This window comes from Lagenorhynchus albirostris, chromosome 5 (assembly GCF_949774975.1).
Source record: "Lagenorhynchus albirostris chromosome 5, mLagAlb1.1, whole genome shotgun sequence".
Lineage (NCBI taxonomy): Eukaryota > Metazoa > Chordata > Mammalia > Artiodactyla > Delphinidae > Lagenorhynchus > Lagenorhynchus albirostris.
The window spans coordinates 134,185,495-134,205,545 of NC_083099.1; the positions used below are offsets into that span (position 1 = coordinate 134,185,495).

The 20,051-nt window shown below is 40.7% G+C and overlaps 1 protein-coding gene across 1 annotated transcript in view; it reads left to right on the forward strand.

Moving 5' to 3' along the window:
• The first annotated feature begins 834 nt into the window (after positions 1 to 834).
• SON (SON DNA and RNA binding protein) overlaps positions 835 to 20,051 on the forward strand; it is a 31,177-nt gene continuing 11,960 nt past the window's right edge. Inside the window, 6 exon segments of the mRNA XM_060150865.1 lie at positions 835 to 957; positions 4,036 to 4,202; positions 5,953 to 11,895; positions 13,234 to 13,394; positions 15,300 to 15,446; positions 15,627 to 15,815. Of these exon segments, the coding sequence (XP_060006848.1) occupies positions 881 to 957; positions 4,036 to 4,202; positions 5,953 to 11,895; positions 13,234 to 13,394; positions 15,300 to 15,446; positions 15,627 to 15,815 (6,684 nt within the window). The 5' untranslated portion in view covers positions 835 to 880.

Below are 20,051 nucleotides of genomic sequence, written 5' to 3' on the forward strand. Positions count from 1 at the left end.
AGTGATTCCCTCCCGCTCTCGGGCGCGGCCTGAACCTCCCCCAGAGCAAAGCTCGCAAGCCCTAGCGAGTTTACAATGTAACACTGTAGGGTCAGGTGCCACGTAACGTCTCTTCGCTTCTTCCAGAGCCTCCTGAGCTCTGAGGAGGGGGAGCACCAAAATGCTTAACCCATGTTCAGCTAATTGTGTGTTGCTCACGAGTCAGGACTGACCAGCTACCGTGCAAAAGTCTCGTGACACGCCTGGCTCCTGACGAGATTAAAATGCACCAAGGTTTGAACACACGTGGTTCAGGACCTCTGGCCTAATGCTAAAACGAAAAAAAAAGCCGAGGCCAATAATAGGATGCCACGGGAGGCAGATGGCGGTAAAAACGTATTCTTCGTATGGGGGCAAGCGCTGATTAATGTTTTCCCGGATGGATCTCCCTGCCGAAACTCGGTGCCATCCGGGACAGTACCCGGTCAAACACCATGTTGCCCTCCTTGCTCCCTTTCCTCACGGAATTTAATTTAGGGTGTTTAGTGACCAAAATAAACCTCTTAAGGCCCCCAAACACTGTTGAAGACTGACAGCCTAAGCTGACAGTCGCCTCTAGAGAGACTTCTCCTGTAATGGCGCCTGCGTCAGTCACTAACATGGCGGACATAGTCGTGCGCGGCGCAAACGTCAGCAGCTCTACCCCAGACGCTCAGAAACAGCGGAGGAGAGCGGGGCCGTGCTCACTGATTGGTTCAGAGGCGGAGCGTGCCGGACTGGGCGCTCCCACAGGAGCCAATCAGGACGGCTAGAGACGGAATTGGCCGCTGCGCCTCCTCCCGAGGCATGCTGGGAGCCTGGAGGACTAGTGAGGAGGAGTTGAGAGAACGGAGCGGACGCCATGGCGACCAACATCGAGCAGATTTTTAGGTCTTTCGTGGTCAGTAAATTCCGGGAAATTCAACAGGAGCTTTCAAGGTAAACTCTTCCCAGGCTCTTCTGCTCCCAAGGGACCGATAGGGCCTCACGTAGCCGTCCGTGGCACCTTTCTTCAGGGACGCTGTCGTTCCTCGTCTCAGGCCCGGCTACAGCCCCGCCTGGGCCTGGGATCCATTTTCCGGCCCCCCCCCCCCCCGTCCGCTCCCTCCCTTCCCAGCGAGGAACTTCGCCCTTTCCGAGGTAATCCCAGGCTCCCTCTTCTAGAACCGAGTTAGGATGCTCAGGCTTCTCCCCCGTTTGGTCATTCCCTACCATTTAGCTACTGTAGGCCTGGTTGTCCACCAGGGACGGGCCTAGTTCCTTCCTCAGCTCCTCAGCCGCCGCGGCGCTTCCCCTCCCCCTCTCTGCCTCCGCGGATTTCGCCGGCCGGTGTCTTTGACCGGAAAGGGGTCTAACGGCCGTTTCTTGGGTAATCTTAAATCCGCTTTATTATTGCAAGCTTCAGACCATTTGGGGGTCGGGATCCTTTAATTAGATTATTTGGGTCCTACTGTTCTGTGGCTTCCACCAGGTAGCATTCTAATAGTTTAATAGATGGGAAGTTTAAATTAAAACAGCTCAAATTAATGTTAGCTACTTTGACAGAATATTCGAGGTGAGGATGGAAGGGGACTTTGCATTAGTGGTAATTTTTTTAATTTAGTCAGCGGAAAGTGGACTTCATGTGTAGCTCTAAATATTTTTGCCGCCCCTGACCCAATTGACATATTTGACCAACACGCTACTTTTGTCATTGCTACTGGTTTACCCTTGCTTCCCCACAATTTGAATGGGAAGAGATTTTCAAAGAAATACTTGCTTACTCAGAAACGAAAATCGCGTGGGTCATGTTATTCAGTGATTGCCTTTTTGCTTTGTATAACGTAAATATTTGTTCCGAGTTCAAATGTATTTGCTGGTTGTATTTTAAAAGTTGAGAGCAAGAACCACACGTAACGTGAATTTGAAAATCAGCCGAAAACGCATTTGTAAACTGAGCGCTCAAATTAACATAAGGTTACTGGGGCAGTGATACAGTATTGCTGTAATATTTTTCCAGGGTATATTGTTATTTCATTGGGAAATAGATCTTCTCATTGATTTAGTTGCTTTTTAAAATTTTGTTATATGCTGGTTATTTTTAGGATGATGATAAACGACCTGAGTTAAGGGAATATAATTTTCCTGAAAACTTTTTTATAGTTGCATATATTAAGTAGTTGTGTTTGCTGGTTGTAATGTCTTTTTTCTATACCTTTTAAAATTCAGTTTTTGTATTAGAAGTGTTATTGTCGTGGAAAGTTTAGGAAAAAAGAGGAAAGAAAATTTTAAAACACCACATGGTTATTGATCTTCATGTTCTTTCATTTTTTCCTTGTGCATACAGATGCACATATTTTGTCAAGTGTGATCATCTTGTTGTGTGTTGGTTGTTTTTTTCACCTATATATTGTGAACACGTTTGTGTTTTATCAGTCTCGGTAGTCTTTGAAACATTTTTCATGGCTCCATAGAATTCTGTTGTAGGATTGTATTGATGGATATTTAGTTGCTTTGAAATTTCCACTCCTTTGCAGCAGTTCAGTAAGCATCCTCACAGCTTTAAGATGATTACTTTGTTATAGACTGACAGGTTTTTTTTTTTAGCCCTACTTTTCTGATTTTTAAATCGTGGCCTTTTTAGTAAGGTACGCACTGTGAAAGTGCTTAGGAAAAATGTAAAAGAGCTCCAGGAAGAGAGTTTAAAAAGAATATTAGATAAAGCAGTTTATTACTAAGGGAATATTTAGCTTCTTTTCAAATACTATGCTATATATTGTCAGTATTAAAAGAAGTTTTTGATTATTTGCCATTTCGGTGAACTATAGTTCCTTTTTTTCTCACTTTTATGAATATGGGTTTGGGTGAGGAGACTGACTTTTAGACAGTTTAAGTTATTATATATAGATGGTTGAGTGTGAGCTCTGGTTTTGAATACCAGCTTTACCTCTTAATTAGATGTATGATGTACAGCTAGGTTTTTTTGTCTTCTCTGTGCCTCATTTTCCTCGTTTAAATAATCAGAAAAATAGTGCTGATCTTAGAGTTTTGTTAGGATAAATGAGTTTAAAAATGTAGAACCGTGCAACCCTAATTAATAGTTAATAAATGTTAAATACTGCTATTGTATGACTAATTGTATTAGAAAACCAAATGTTTTTTAATAACACTTGGTTAACTACTGAATTTTTTTGGGTTTTGACCAGACTTTTATCAGGTAGTGGAGCATAATTGTCGACCCATTTTGCTACCTAAAATTTAAGTTACATTAAGTCAAACGTGCTGTTTAAAGTATTTTTCAAAACAATTTTGTAAATTTACACAAAATAGTACAAAAGACTAAGTAAATGATATGTTTTTATGTCTGTTAAGATTCTTCTGTTCCCGTGAATTGAAAATATGTTAAGTGATTCATTTACTGTTATTATAAATGAGTTGTTTTACATGATTTTTGATAACTGGGTGAAAATTATATAAATGTATTTTTCCTTTTCAACATTATGGCATTTCAGCAAGTCTGATCAGTCTAAACCTGATCCAGTGCTACAAGTTACCGTTTTGACTTAATGTGTCAGTGGCTAAAGTTGTGTTCCTTGATACTGCTGATGGTGATTGTGATACTTGCACAAGTGTGGCTTTACTGTGGCTATAGCTTCTACCATAATGTTAGGTCATGTATTTTTCTTTGGTTTTGTGATTGTGATCTTAATAATAATTTTCCTCCCCTGAGAGAAATATGCTGGTTGGGGAGTATTTTGTTAAAAAAAAAAAAAAAAAAAGATGAGCTTAGAAACCTGTTTGAAAGACTTTTTCTTAACTTTCCCAGTTCTGAAAACTTTAATCGTGTGAAAATAAAAATGTACCAACTGTAAGTAGATAGTGTTAAGGAAGCACTTTTGATGGGGAATAGCATACAAAATAAATAAAAAATGGTGAAGTGTACAAATAAGATTGTTTTAATCAGTTGAGTTACAAATATTAATTTATTATATGGCATGATAAAAATATTAATGAATTTTGGTAACTTTTCTTGTGAAGTGGAAGGAGTGAAGGCCAGCTCAATGGTGAAACAAATACACCTATTGAAGGAAACCAGGCAGGTGATGCAGCTGCTTCTGCCAGGAGCCTACCAAATGAAGAAATAGTTCAGAAGATAGAGGAAGTACTTTCTGGGGTCTTAGATACGGAACTACGATATAAGCCAGGTAAGTTGGAGATAATCAGTTGTCTTGAAAACTTGAAGATTTTTTTTTAATAGTTGACAGTAGTATTTCTTGATTGCAGAGTATTTAAGATGTTCATTAGATTTAAAACTTCAGTAAGTTTAATTTTTAGTTTAATTGATTTACTGAAGATTTTCTTAAGTATTTTTTTGAAAATACAATTGTAATGGAACCATGAGCATCGATGCATTTGTTTACTTTGCTGGTGGAATATAACTATCTTTGTTTGGTTTAGTCTTACAGTGCCTCAGTGCCAGGATTTTGAATGTAGGTTTTCATTGAACAGTTGTATAAATGTCCGTTTTGGAAGGTACAGGAGTCCGGACCATATCTGTAATGATTCTAAAACCCTGGAAGGTTTTATTTTAAAGCTCAAGATTAGAGATGATCTTGTTTTTGTGTCTACTCCTCTTAAAGGTGCAATGAATGGAGAGGAATCATTGCTGGATATTTAGCATTTGGGGAATTGATTAAATAATTGATGCTTAGAAATGAAGGATTTGTGATCAGCCACAAAAATAACAATATTGTTTAGTTTTGTAAATGGGGGGCCATGGTATGGGTTTTGTTTTTTTTTATTTTTAGTATAGAGTATGGTTAAAAAAAATAGCATGGACTGTAGCCTTGCTTAGATTCATGGCTCTAGCAACTTTTTCTTGAAGTATAATGTAGCTAACGTTTGGTACATAATAAACAATTAGTGGAAAATGATTAATTTTGCTTTGGAAGAGGTCTTGTCATGTGTTGATTTGCTTTTTCCATAATCTTGGTGACCTGGATTTCCGATCACCTAAGATCACTAAGGTTTATCTAATATGATATTGGCATTAGAGTAAATCTCATCTGGTTACAAAGTGGATTATAAACCACTTTTTCTTTTAGATATGCAGATTGAAATGTTCTTAAGTTACATGTTAAGGGCTGTACGAATTTTCTTCTTCAAATGACTTTATTATCATTTTTAAAGTAGAAACATTAAAAAAAATTACTTCTTAGTAATTTAGAAGAGTATTGGGGGGAAGATGTTATTTTTATTAGAATGCAACATGGGTGAAAATTCAGGTTCCGTATTTTACATTTGTTGTTCAGACCTTATACTATAAAAGCAATCTCTAGCATTTGCTGAGGGCTTACTTGGTGCCAGGCATTATTCAGTGTACTTTGTATGTTTTAACTGAGTTCGTCCTCTAACTCTGGAAGACAGAGTGTCAGCGGTTTGGCCACGTCTATTCATTTAGTGAGTGGTGAATTGATTCAGTATCCAAAAGCAGACAGTGTGTTCCAGAGCTGGTGCCATGTTGCTTTCTGTATAAATAAGGATGATAAAATAGTTACAAAAGTTTTTTAACGTGTGTTTTTGTGGAAATTCTTAGAGTTAATAATATGAAAGATATTCATCATAACTGTAGTTTAAAAGTAATTTGCTGTATAGTGAGAGCTGGAGAAAGTAATTGTTTTAAATGAACTTAGTAAAAACACATCTTAATGTAATTCTAAAAGTTTTTGTAATAAATTAAGAAATTATTTTTAACCCAGGCTTCAGTTGTAAAAGAAGTATTGGAAAAGTGTCAGTCTTCAGATAACTGGTTTATGGAAAATAGTTTATTTAGTAACCTTTTGTTTAACAAGAAGTGTTATGGTATCTTAACATGGATTGTAAGTTTTGGTTTATACGACTTACCTAAATCTATTTTGGGGGATATTTGACAAAATTAATTTTCCTAAATTTCAGACTTGAAGGAGGCTTCCAGAAAAAGTAGATGTGTATCTGTACAAACAGATCCTACTGATGAAATACCTACCAAAAAGTCGAAGAAACATAAAAAGCACAAAAATAAAAAGAAGAAAAAGAAGAAAGAAAAGGAAAAAAAGTATAAAAGACAGCCAGAAGAATCTGAATCAAAGCCGAAATCACATCATGACGGGAACGTAGATTTAGAATCAGATTCCTTTTTGAAGTTTGATTCTGAACCTTCAGAAATGGCACTGGAGCATCCTGTAAGAGCGTTCGGCCTATCTGACACCAGTGAGTCTCCTGCACTTGTGCTAGAACCTCCTGTAGTATCTATGGAGGTATTAGAGCCACACACCTTAGAAATTCTGAAGCCAGCTACAAAAACTGCAGAACTGTCAGTTGCATCTACATCAGTAGTTTCAGTGCAGTCAGAGCAGTCTGTAGCAGTAATGCTGGAACCATCCACGACAAAGATTCTGGATTCCTTTGCAACAGCACCAGTGCCTACTACAACAGTAGTGCTAAAGTCATCTGAGCCGGTTGTGACAATGTCAGTGGAGTGTCAGGTGAAGCCTGGGCTGAAATCTTTGGAGAGCACACCTCCAGAGCCATCAAAGATCATGTTGTTAGAGCCTCCAGTAGCAAAAGTGCTAGAGCCATCAGAAACCCTTGTGTCATCAGAGACACCTACTCAGGTGCACCCTGAGTCAAGCACATCAACAACAATGGATTTTCCAGAGTCATCGGCAACTGAAGTGCTAAGATTGCCAGAGCAGCCTGTAGAAGTACCATCGGAGATTGCAGATTCATCCATGACAAGACCGCAGGAGATGCTGGAGCTGCCCAAGACCACAGCGTTGGAGCTGCAGGAGTCGTCGGTGGCCTCAGCGATGGAGTTGCCGGGGCCACCTGCGACCTCCATGCTGGAGTTGCAGGGGCCCCCTGTGACTCCAGTGCTGGAGTTACCTGGGCCCTCTGCTACCCCGGTGCCAGAGTTGCCAGGGCCCCTTTCTACCCCAGTGCCTGAGTTGCTAGGGCCCCCTGCGACAGCAGTGCCTGAGTTGCCGGGGCCCTCTGTGACGTCAGTGCCACAGTTGTCGCAGGAATTGCCAGGGCTTCCAGCATCATCCATGGGGTTGGAGCCACCACAGGAGGTACCAGAGCCACCTGTGATGGCACAGGAGTTGCCAGGGCTGCCTGTGGTGACAGCAGCAGTAGAGCTGCCAGGGCAGCCTGTGGTTACAGTAGCAATGGAGTTGACCGAACAACCTGTGACGACGACAGAGTTGGAGCAGCCTGTGGGGATGACAACGGTGGAACATCCTGGGCAGCCTGAGGTGACGACGGCAACAGGGTTGCTGGGGCAGCCTGAGGCAGCAATGGTGCTGGAGTTGCCAGGACAGCCAGTGGCAACGACAGCGCTGGAGTTGCCAGGGCAGTCTTCGGTGACTGGGGTGCCAGAGTTGCCAGGGCTGCCTTCGGCAACTAGGGCACTGGAGTTGTCGGGGCAGCCTGTGGCAACTGGGGCACTGGAGTTGCCTGGGCAGCTCATGGCAGCTGGGGCACTGGAGTTCTCGGGGCAGTCTGGGGCAGCTGGAGCACTGGAGCTTTTGGGGCAGCCTTTGGCAACAGGGGTGCTGGAGTTGCCAGGGCAGCCTGGGGCGCCAGAGTTGCCTGGGCAGCCTGTGGCAACTGTGGCGCTGGAGATCTCTGTTCAGTCTGTGGTGACAACAACGGAGCTGTCAACGATGACCGTGTCGCAGTCCCTGGAGGTGCCCTCGACGACAGCGCTGGAGTCGTATAATACGGTAGCACAGGAGCTGCCTACTACATTAGTGGGGGAGACTTCTGTAACAGTAGGAGTGGATCCCTTGATGGCCCAAGAATCCCATATGTTAGCTTCTAACACCATGGAGACCCATATGTTAGCATCCAACACCATGGACTCCCAAATGCTAGCGTCCAACACCATGGACTCCCAGATGCTAGCGTCCAACACCATGGACTCCCAGATGTTAGCCTCTAGCACCATGGACTCCCAGATGTTAGCAACCAGCTCCATGGACTCCCAGATGTTAGCAACCAGCTCCATGGACTCCCAGATGTTAGCAACCAGCTCCATGGACTCCCAGATGTTAGCAACCAGCTCCATGGACTCCCAGATGTTAGCAACCAGCTCCATGGACTCCCAGATGTTAGCAACCAGCTCCATGGACTCCCAGATGTTAGCAACCAGCTCCATGGACTCCCAGATGTTAGCAACCAGCACCATGGACTCCCAGATGTTAGCAACCAGCTCCATGGACTCCCAGATGTTAGCCACTAGCTCTATGGATTCCCAGATGTTAGCATCTGGTACTATGGACTCTCAGATGTTAGCTTCCGGCACCATGGATGCTCAGATGTTAGCGTCTGGTACCATGGATGCTCAGATGTTAGCATCTAGTACCCAAGATTCTGCTATGTTGGGTTCAAAATCTCCTGATCCCTACAGGTTAGCTCAGGATCCTTACAGGTTAGCTCAAGATCCCTATAGGTTAGGTCATGACCCTTATAGGCTAGGTCATGATGCCTACAGGTTAGGGCAAGACCCCTATAGATTAGGCCATGATCCCTACAGACTAACTCCTGATCCCTATAGGATGTCACCTAGACCCTATAGGATAGCACCCAGGTCCTATAGAATAGCTCCCAGGCCATATAGGTTAGCACCTAGACCCCTGATGTTAGCATCTAGACGTTCTATGATGATGTCCTATGCTGCAGAACGTTCCATGATGTCATCTTACGAACGCTCTATGATGTCTTATGAGCGGTCTATGATGTCCCCTATGGCTGAACGCTCTATGATGTCAGCCTATGAGCGCTCTATGATGTCAGCTTATGAGCGCTCTATGATGTCCCCTATGGCTGAGCGCTCTATGATGTCAGCTTATGAACGCTCTATGATGTCAGCTTATGAGCGCTCCATGATGTCCCCGATGGCTGACCGATCTATGATGTCCATGGGTGCTGACCGGTCTATGATGTCTTCATACTCTGCTGCTGACCGGTCTATGATGTCATCGTACTCTGCAGCTGATCGATCTATGATGTCATCTTATACTGCTGATCGTTCAATGATGTCTATGGCAGCTGATTCTTACACCGATTCTTACACTGATACATATACGGAGGCATATATGGTGCCACCTTTGCCTCCTGAAGAGCCTCCAACAATGCCACCATTGCCACCTGAAGAGCCACCAATGACACCGCCATTGCCTCCTGAGGAACCACCAGAGGGTCCAGCATTACCCACTGAGCAGTCAGCATTAACAGCTGAAAATACTTGGCCTACTGAGGTGCCAGCATTACCTCCTGAAGAGTCTGTGTCGCTGCCTGAACCTCCTGTGAGTCAAAGTGAGATTTCAGAGCCTTCAGCAGTGCTTGCTAATTATTCAGCGTCAGCATCAGAGCCTTCAATGTTAGCATCAGAGGCTTCCATGACTGTTCCAGAAGCACCACTGGAGCCAGAGTCTTTGGTCACATCAACACCTGTAGAGTCTGCTGCTGTAGCAGAAGAGCATGAAATTATTCCAGAAAGACCAGTGACTTATATGGTGTCGGAAACTCCCACAACATCAGGTGAACCGACTGTGTTAACATCAGAGCCTTCTGTTATGTCAGAGGCGGCAGAAACTTTTGATTCCATGAGGGCTTCAGGACATGTTGCCTCAGAGGTATCTATGTCCCTGCTGGAGGCAGCAGTACCTATTCCAGAGCCATCCCAGAGCACTGTAGATCTGCCAGCCATGGCTGTCTCAGAGCTACCAGCTGTGGCTGTCCCAGAGCAACCAGCTGTGGCTGTCCCAGAGCAACCAGCTGGAACTGTCTCAGAGCCACCAGCCATGGCTGTTCCAGAGCCACAGGCTGAGGCTGTGCCAGACCCAGCGGCTGTGGCTGTCCAGGACCCACCGGCTGAGGCTGTCCCAGAGCCCCTGGCCTTGTCTGAGCCAGAGCATATTACCGTTCCTGTGCCAGTTGTTTCTGCCCTGGAGCCTACTGTGCCTGTCCTGGAACCAGCGGTGTCAGTCTTTCAACCTAACGTGATTGTTTCAGAACCATCTATTTGTGTCCAAGAATCTACTGTGACAATTTCAGAGCCTCCTGTCACTCTCTCAGAGCAGACTCAAGTAATACCCACTGAGATGGTTTTAGAGTCTACACCAATGATACTGGAGTCTAACGTTATAAAAGGAATGAATTTACTGTCTGGCGATCAAAATCTTGCTCCAGAGATTAGCATGCAGGAGATTCCCATGCATTCAGACGAAGAGCCACATGCTGAAGGACACCTGAAGAGTGATTCTTATGAAACTGAAAGTGGTATGAATATAGACCTTAATATAAATAATCACTTAATTGCTAAAGAGATGGAACATAACACAGTGTCTGCTGCCAGCACTGGTGCTGTTGGTGAAACTGGTGAAGAGAAGATTTTGCCCACCAATGAGACTAAACAATGCACAGTATTGGATACCTGTCCTACTGTTAGTGAAACTGATGTAGGAGGGACTCTGTCTTCTACTGGTTCCCTTGCTCTTGAACCTGATGCACTGGGAACTGGTAAGGGTCTTGAATTTGCCACAGCATCTGCTTTCAGTTCAATTAGTAAATATGATGTTGAAGTATCGTTAACTACTCAAGATACTGAACATGACATGGTAATTTCCACCAGCCCCAGTGGTGGTAGTGAAGCTGACATAGAGGGACCTTTACCTGCTAAAGACATTCATCCTGATATACCAGCTAATAATAACTTTGTCAGTAAGGATGCAGAAAGATCATTACCTATACAGGAGAGTGACCAGACATTAGCAGTGGCTCTCAGTCCTAAAGAAAGTAGTGGAGAAGATAAAGAAGTACCTCTCCCTACTAAAGAGATACTGTCTGATTCAGGATTTTCTGCCAACATTGATGATATTAATGAAGCTGATTTAGTGAGACCATTACTTCCTAAGGACATGGAACGTCTTACAAGCCTTAGAGCTGGTATTGAAGGACCTTTACTTGCAAGTGAAGTTGAACGGGATAAATCTGCTGCCAGTCCAGTTGTAATTAGTATACCAGAAAGAGCTTCAGAGTCGTCTTCAGAGGAAAAAGATGATTATGAAATTTTTGTAAAAGTTAAGGACACACATGAAAAAAGCAAGAAAAATAAGAACCGTGACAAAGGTGAGAAAGAGAAGAAAAGGGACTCTTCGTTAAGATCTCGAAGTAAGCGTTCCAAGTCTTCTGAACACAAATCGCGAAAGCGCACCAGTGAATCTCGTTCTAGGGCAAGGAAGAGATCATCGAAGTCCAAGTCTCATCGCTCTCAAACACGTTCACGGTCACGATCAAGACGCAGAAGGAGGAGCAGCAGGTCAAGATCAAAGTCTAGAGGAAGGCGATCTGTATCAAAAGAGAAGCGCAAAAGATCGCCAAAGCACAGATCCAAGTCCAGGGAAAGAAAAAGAAAAAGATCAAGCTCCAGGGATAACCGGAAAACAGGTAGAGCTCGGAGTCGCACCCCAAGCCGTCGGAGCCGGAGTCACACTCCGAGTCGTCGAAGAAGATCTAGATCTGGGGGAAGAAGGAGCTTCAGCATCTCCCCGAGCCGACGGAGCCGCACCCCCAGCCGAAGGAGTCGCACCCCGAGCCGAAGGAGTCGCACCCCGAGCCGACGGAGCCGCACCCCGAGCCGACGGAGCCGCACCCCGAGCCGACGGAGCCGCACCCCGAGCCGTCGGAGAAGATCAAGATCTGTGGTAAGAAGACGAAGCTTCAGTATATCACCAGTCAGATTAAGGCGATCACGAACACCCTTGAGAAGAAGGTTTAGCAGGTCTCCCATCCGCCGTAAACGATCCAGGTCTTCTGAAAGAGGCAGATCACCTAAACGTCTGACGGATCTGAGTGAGTCATTTAAAAATTTAATGGTATTAGAGAATGATTTAAAGCTGAGTTTTTTTCTGTGAGTCAAATGGAATATTTGGGGTTATTGGTTTAGGATAAATATTTCTATCTTTAAATTTTTGTAGTTAGGTTTAGCTTCTGTTTAGAAAATGTAGGAATAAGTACATTTGTAATTAGCGTTTAAAAGACCTGCTTTGGAGTAAATTAGAACCAAGGTATTTCCATGCTTGAATGCTTTCTTTTTGCTTTAACCATATTCCATAACTAAAAATGGCAGGTAGAAGTCCAGTTAAAGACAAGGCTGGTATCTGCTCAGGTTGTTATTGTATGTATTCCAACATAAATTCTTGCAGATAAGCCTAAAATCAAATGTTTCTTTTTTAATAAGTTACATGTCTTAAACTGGCAATACAGTACTGTTAAATGTTTGTGAAAATAATTCTGATTGGTATAATGGGTGATGGAAGTGAGTAGGGAATTTTGCATATGGGGAGTTAAAGTGATTTCAGTCTGCCTTTTAAAAGATGAAGTGTTCTAATTTCTCCTAATTTTAAAAAGTGTGCAGAGGTGATTAAAACTTGATGGATCATGCGTGACTACCTGTAATAATAATGGATAATTTATCATTATCCCAGTGGATTGGACATTTCCAGGTCAGAGTTGTCTAAAGAAAAAGATCTTAACAGAACCGCAAGGGAGAATGCATTCAGTTCAACAAATGTTTCTGAGTTCTTTTTTTATTCAAAGCAAAAAACAGTATATAATTTCTGGAGTGATTACAAGTTAGTACAAGAGACACAGATAAAATGCATATATGTCTCTTTTACCAAATAGTAAAACTACCAAAAAGAGTAGAATGTGATGATTGCTGTAATTACTGGTATAGATTAGGTACTTTGGGAGCACGGTGGAGAGGAATGTTAAATTCTGACTTAAGACTTGTTACTTTGAAGAGGTGGCAGTTTTGAACTTGGGCTCAAAGAGTGCTTTAAAATGTTGTCCGAGATTAGAAGGAAAGTAATTTAAGGGGCGTGATAGTTGTGGAAAATAAAGTAGGTTTGGGCAGGTGTGTGTCTTAATGTGTGTGGCAGAGTGATCATTATAGTTGTGTAGTCTAGCTATTTTGTATAGTGTTTGAATGGTAAGCTAAATGTGGACTTAATTCTTTTTTAAATATGGGGCATTTGTTTTAAAACTTTGAGCCAAAGAGTGATTTCATCACAGCTGTAAGTTAGGGCAGAAGATTGATGCCTTTAATTTTGTTAGCATATGAAACATTAGATAATACAAAATGTACAGCCTTTTAGGAAAACTGCTTCTTATATATTCCTCTTGCAGATAAGGCTCAGTTACTTGAAATAGCCAAAGCTAATGCAGCTGCCATGTGTGCTAAGGCTGGTGTTCCTTTACCGCCAAACCTAAAGCCTGCACCTCCACCTTCAATAGAAGAGAAAGTTGCTAAAAAATCAGGAGGAGCTACTATAGAAGAACTAACTGAGGTAAGCTAGACAGAATTTGTCATTCTTAAATGGATTATTCCAGTGATGTTGACTCTGGAGCGTGCCAAAACCCGAATTGTGGGCTGAACTGATAATGGCTGGCACCGAGTGGCCAAAACCCGAAATACAGACGTGGCAGCGGCAGAAGCTCTATTTAGCAGGCCATTATCCGGGATGGCTAAGCTCCGCTAGCTAAAAGTTACTTCCCATTACTTTTGCTTTCCAGTTTTAGAAGCCAAACTGACTGAGGAGTGGGACGGTTCGTTTGAATGGAGGAGGTGTTGAGTGAGCAACACGCAGAAGCTCGCCTACAGTTTCGTTTCCATTCACGACGTGTTCACTGATCGCCACGAGTGTACTGCATATACGCAAAGACACAGACAATCTTCAGAAATGATCTTTTGCCACCGGAGCTTGGAAATTAATGAGAATAGCTGGCCATTGCCTGAAAGGAACTTCTTTCGCATCAACATTTCGGGTTTTGGCTGTTTGGTACCAGCCATTGGTGATAATGGCCGGCCATTATCAGTTCTTCCTGCGGTTCGGGTTTTGGCAGTAACATATATATTTTAAACACACTTATTTTTGTTTTTAAGAATTTGATCTTTTAAATTGAGGCTTTTTTTTTTTGTCTTTTGGCTTTATTTTATTAAAAAAATTTTTTTTTGGAGGACGCTGAAATATTGCTGCTAGGATCCAGAAATACCACATTGTTTCAGATATTGAAACTTGTTATTGGCTAGCCTTATGCCAGCCTGCCACTGTCAATATATTCTATTCCCCTTGGTTACAAGCTTGGTATATTCTGTGTTTTTGGCTATATGAGCTTTTTATCCTATTAAAATATTTTCAATTGATAAGGGATATGACAGACTCTACTGCTAGTATAGAGACATGTCCACCCAAATTTACTCTGACCTTTTTATAAAGCCAGGTAATGGAGTCGGTTCCTTTGCTTCTCAAGGCGGAATTGACTTTGCTTTATGTGTCAGACCTCATCAATTGCACCCTCCCCATCATGCCTTATATTCCATTCTTGAGTTCTGTTCCTTTAGAGACTCAACCTACAAAACATTTATGGAAAGACATGCTATCATCTAACCCAGTTGCAAGTGTTTGAGATTTTATTTAGCCATACATTTGGGGATCATATAGTTTCTTAATCTGTTTCCTTACTTAGATTTATTACAATTTTTTTTTTAAGTTTAAGGACCTAGTGAAGGCTTCTGTTGCTTGCTTATCAAATCCAAGCTCCTTATCCAAAACCTTGTGAACACTTAGTGTTTCCCTATATATTTTAGCCTCATCTTCAGCCCTCTGTCCCTTCTAAGTTTTTTCTCACCTCTTTACCACTACCTGACTAGGGTGACTTTCTTTTCCTTTCCCTGCTAATCCTTGTTCGTAACTATGAAAATCTGGCTTAGAACTCTGCGAGGAATATTCCTTGATTATCAGATTCTGCCTGATTCTGTTCTCTTAAGCTTTTGTTCTTTGAGCACTTATGTACTCAGTTTGTATTATATCAGTTTGCACTTGTTAATTGTGTTGCTCTGTAAAAGCGTTCCTCAATTATCTCATGTGTATGTATTCCGTCTATTGAACTAGATTGTAAGCTCCTTGAGAGCAGGGACCATGTCTTTTACTTTATTTTTTTTGTATTCCCTGGACAGTGCCCAGTACAGTGCTCTGCACATAGTAGGTGCTCAATAAATGTTGTTAACTGACTGACCAGCTAGAGTGTGTTTAAATAGTAACCAGTAAGCTAAGTTACATATCTGTAACCTATCATTAATCTTGTTTTACCTTTGAAAATTGATATTATGTGGTTTTGATTCTTTTAAGAAATTACATGTTACTCTGCATAAAGTGTAAGGTTTATCTTTTGTTTGTTTTTACTTTTTTAAGAAATGCAAACAGATTGCACAGAGTAAAGAAGATGATGATGTAATAGTGAATAAACCTCATGTTTCGGATGAAGAGGAAGAAGAACCTCCTTTTTATCATCATCCTTTTAAACTCAGTGAACCCAAACCCATTTTTTTCAATCTGAATGTGAGTATTCGTGTTTCTAGACTAGTGAAACAGCACAACTTGTAGAACTGTTTAAGTAAAATTCAAATGGAATTTAGTTTTTAATTTAGGTTAAATACTGTGTGAAATAATGAACAAAGTCATTTTCAGATTATGTTGAACATCTATTGAGTTTTAATTAAGCAAAACATTATTTTTTAGATTGCTGCAGCAAAGCCAACTCCACCAAAAAGCCAGGTAACATTAACAAAAGAATTCCCTGTGTCATCTGGATCTCAACATCGGAAAAAAGAAGCAGATAGTGTTTATGGAGAATGGGTTCCTGTAGAGAAAAATGGTGAAGAAAACAAAGATGATGATAATGTTTTCAGCAGCAGTTTGCCCTCTGAGGTAAGTAAAAGGAATATTATGTATTTTTTTCCTTTTATATACCTGAATCTGCATTTTATTGTTATTTTATATCTGATTTGGATTCTGTTTCACTCTTCTTAGGGCCGGGTTAAACGGCAGGGCCGGGTTAGACGACAGATGAAACAACCCGCAGCTTCTCATTTGACAGTAACTCGATGCAATTCACTTTGTGGAACCAAGCCACAAAGTGAAAAGCATCGAATTGCAGAGAACAGTGTTATCACATCCCTACCCAACATTGGGCCCTCCTTGCACTTGTGGGAAGGTAGCCCAAGGTACAACTATTTAGCTTCCCGTTTTGCTTCAAGGCTCTATAGCTCTAGATTTTGGTGGTAGCAAATTTATTGGGTGGAGGGATTGAGCAGAGAGAGGCAGATCCTCAGGTTCAACACAAGAACTGGATTGGAAAAGGCGTTGTAGGCTGATGTGAGCATCTTGGATACATAGCCCATTGCCCTTAAATAATGGTTTCTATTTCTCTGGGTTGTTTGTCAGATAGCCTTTAATTTTAATTATTTTCCCTTCCCTATGCTACCTTGGCCCTTTGGATTCTTGTGTTTAACCTAATGTTCAGCCTTGGTACTCCATTTCCCTTCTCCTTCCCCTTTTTGCTACTATTAAAAGTTGGAGAAGTGGAATTCACACCTTGAAATTTCCAGGAGGCTATAGTTGTATCTTGTCAAAATGACGCGGTAATAATGCCAAGTGTCAAAACAGCCCCATTAAAATGCCGCCTGATTAAATAATGTGCTGCTAAATATAGTGCACATGAAAACAGCAAGACTGTATATATATGTAAATATATATATATATATCTGTATCTTTGTATGTATCTCTGTATCTGTACCTTTGCTGTATCTTTTAATAAACAGTTTACTTTTATTTAACTTGTTGTGCAAAATCACGCTTGGGGGATCTGGGAGGGTGGAGACTTACTAGGGGGGTGGGAGTTTTAAATGATACCATAGACTAGTCATCACCTCTTGCCCTTCGTTTCCAAAGCCCAGACATTTGTCCAAGGACTGGATTAGATATCTGATGCCCTTACAATGTAGGAATTCTTCCCCAGCTCCTTTCCTTGCAGTTCTGGGATATGTGGGTCAGAGAGACCTGTACTCTTCACATACAGGTTCACTTTATTGGCCATATCATCGTCGTCCAATAAACACCTCTGATAATACAAATAAACAAATTCTGTTTATAAAGTTAAAAGTGAACAGAACCCAAATCAGAAACTTTGATAGTATTTTTTTTCCCCTGGGCTATTCACAGGTGACATTTTCACTGTGGTTTTCTTTTTACCTGTGGCATTTGAAAAGAGAGCAAGTTATATACAATGAAGCTGGACATAACTAGCCAGTGCAACTTACAGTCACTGTTGATGATCTATATTTACATGGGGGTCAACAATTGAAGCAAGTTATACCATCACCAGTGAGGGAGAGGATAGATAGCTTGTTGGGACAGTTTTTAGAGAAGCCAGTTGAATAGCTCAGTTGCTAATTCCCAAATCAAGCTACCTGCACATTTCAAGAGGGAAAGGTTAACTGACATTTGTAACTGACTTAAATCTTGTAGAGGCTGAATATAAACCATGGTGAGAGGGCTGAACAGACTGACTTAGAAATTCTGATACATACGCTTTTAGTAATTGCTTGAAGATTAAGCAATTAACAGAAAAAAAACATAAGGGAATTATTTATGTGAGAAAAATTTTCCAACAGAGTGAAGCCCTATAAATATTGCAAAATTCCAAGGGATTTTCCTGGGAAGATAAGTGACCATAACTATTTTGACTTCAGTTGAACATCGGGAGAGTGCTTAGTGAATCCTGGTGATTATGGTTCTTATTGATTGAGAGCTTATGTGTAAATATATATATTTCAGTATTTAGCCATTTTCAGCTTTAACACTAAAACCGTGGTGCCTTACATTGTCTGTCATCAACAGTGGTTGTCAGATTTGAATGAAAAGTTGGGGGGAATTATTCCAGAGAAATCCTACGGGGGAGTAGGTGGGTATTCAGATTTTATAATAAGTAAAGGAGCCTTTTATTAAAGCAGGAGGGGAAAAAAAGTTTTGTTCATGAAGCAGATTTCTCCTGTGGGGAGGATATATACAGCTATTTGATATCAGAACTCTAAGCTAGTTTCTTAGATGATTAGACTAAAAAAAATATATGTTAACTATAATTTCAAATAAAACAATCCCAAAATTTTAGGAAGGGACAGAATTTTGCTCTTGCTTTCAGGTCTTCGTGCTTTTACCTAGCAGTAATATGAAACACCTAGAGGAAATGTTCATAATATAAAATGTTTAGTTCCATTTATTTAGCTGTATCTTATAAATATATTTGTAAGATTAATGTTCTATATTCCAATGTTTGTAGAATACTATTGGTGACATTTTATGGGAGCATTGACTCTTGATTCCCTGTCAGGGGTTGAAATAAAGAATTTATAGAGAAAAGGAAAGTTCTTCTAAATGGTCAACATTTTAACTGAATAGTACTTTTAATTTTTTTTACCTGTTAGTCTTTTTCATTTTAATAAATGTAAACGGAATTTGCGGTTCTTTAGTTTTGAGCATGAAACATTTAGGCAAAGATCACAGATTTGATCTCAGCTTTGCTATGATCCTTAATCCCCCCAATTGTTTTGCACATGAGTGCTCTTTGACATAAGTATGAGTGGATAAACGTGGATGGATCAGCATAAATCCATATCTTACGGAATATCAACTCATCAGACTGTGTGCCCTACTGCCATAGCATCGTCTTCCTACCCAGAAGCCAACCAGCATCATCCTCAGTAAGGAGTGGCTGCAGAACCTTGATCATATTTGTGTCAATTTGATTTATAAATGAAATCAAAAGTGTTGGAAAACATTTTAAAAATTGTCCTCGGGGGCATTAATTCTTGGTAATAAAGTTAGCAAAGACTTATTGGGTAGAAGATATAAATGTAGTCTCTGACGTAAAATTTCCTTGGGTTAACTATTTATCATAAATGTCCAGAGGTAGCTTGTCATTAAGTCTAGTGATTGTTTACATGTTAGGACAGTTTTTGTCTCTGGCAACTGTGCTTGATTTGTTACTATTGAAGAATATTTCCCTGTCCAGTGGAGCTAAAATTCCCTTATATTTAGAAGCTCTAAATTTTTGAAGTTTAGGAAAGCTGAGTTCTTGTGGTAAGACGAAAATTTTAATTGAAAATAAAACTAGGTCCTGGCAGTGCTAGCATGTGTTAAGTACAGCTTTGTTGTTCATTCTTCTCTCCTTAGATTCTCTTAGGTGATTAACATGGAATTTCTTTACCATTTAATGATTTATCTGTTTCTTATTATGATTCATTTGGATTAAATGTACAAGTTAACTAAGAGTTGCACTAAGGAATTTTATGTGAAATAATGAAAAGGTTCATAAATCAGTTTTTAAAACCAAGCCACGTAACAACTTTACGTTGTTACGTACTTTACGTAACAACTTTACGTAGTGTGTATTTAGTGTGGCTTTTGTTTCTGTCGTTTTCATTTTCTACGTGAACCTCTTTGTATTTTATTAATTTTAGCTAAATATTTTAAAATCATGTTTTGTATGCAGGTTAGGTGCTTTCTCTTTAATTCTATTTTCTTACAATTAAAAATTTCCTTTTTTACCATCTTTTAATTTGAGATACCTGCAGTTACCTCTGTAGAAAATAATTTGCCTATTACAGGGATTATTTTTTCCTTACCTGACTGACCACCTTCTAATGTCTTTAGTTCTTTTATATACTTTCATTGACTTTATAGGAAATACTTAAGATAATTGTTCTATTTATATAAACAGTTGGGTTAACAAAGGGGGGAGGTAAATTGACTTAGAAGGGTTTTTTAAATGAAGATATAGAAGGTACACAGTTACAACTTAGGCCATGAAATGCATGTTACATGGTGTCAATTATATGTGTTTCATTAGTCCTGACAACTTTTTAGGTTATAGAAGTAGTAATCTGCTGTGTTACTGATGTAGAGGGCTGAAATAACTTGGACAGGTTTTTATTAATGTGAGAAGTGGAATTATAATTGAGGATAGTCTTTTATGTGGATTTCACCTTTTAGAACAAGTCCTAGGGAGAAGGAAATTAAACATTTCCCCCCATTATAATACTTAGAGTATTACTACACATTACATAGAAAGTCTGTCTTGTATTAGTGGAAATAAATAAGGCTTGA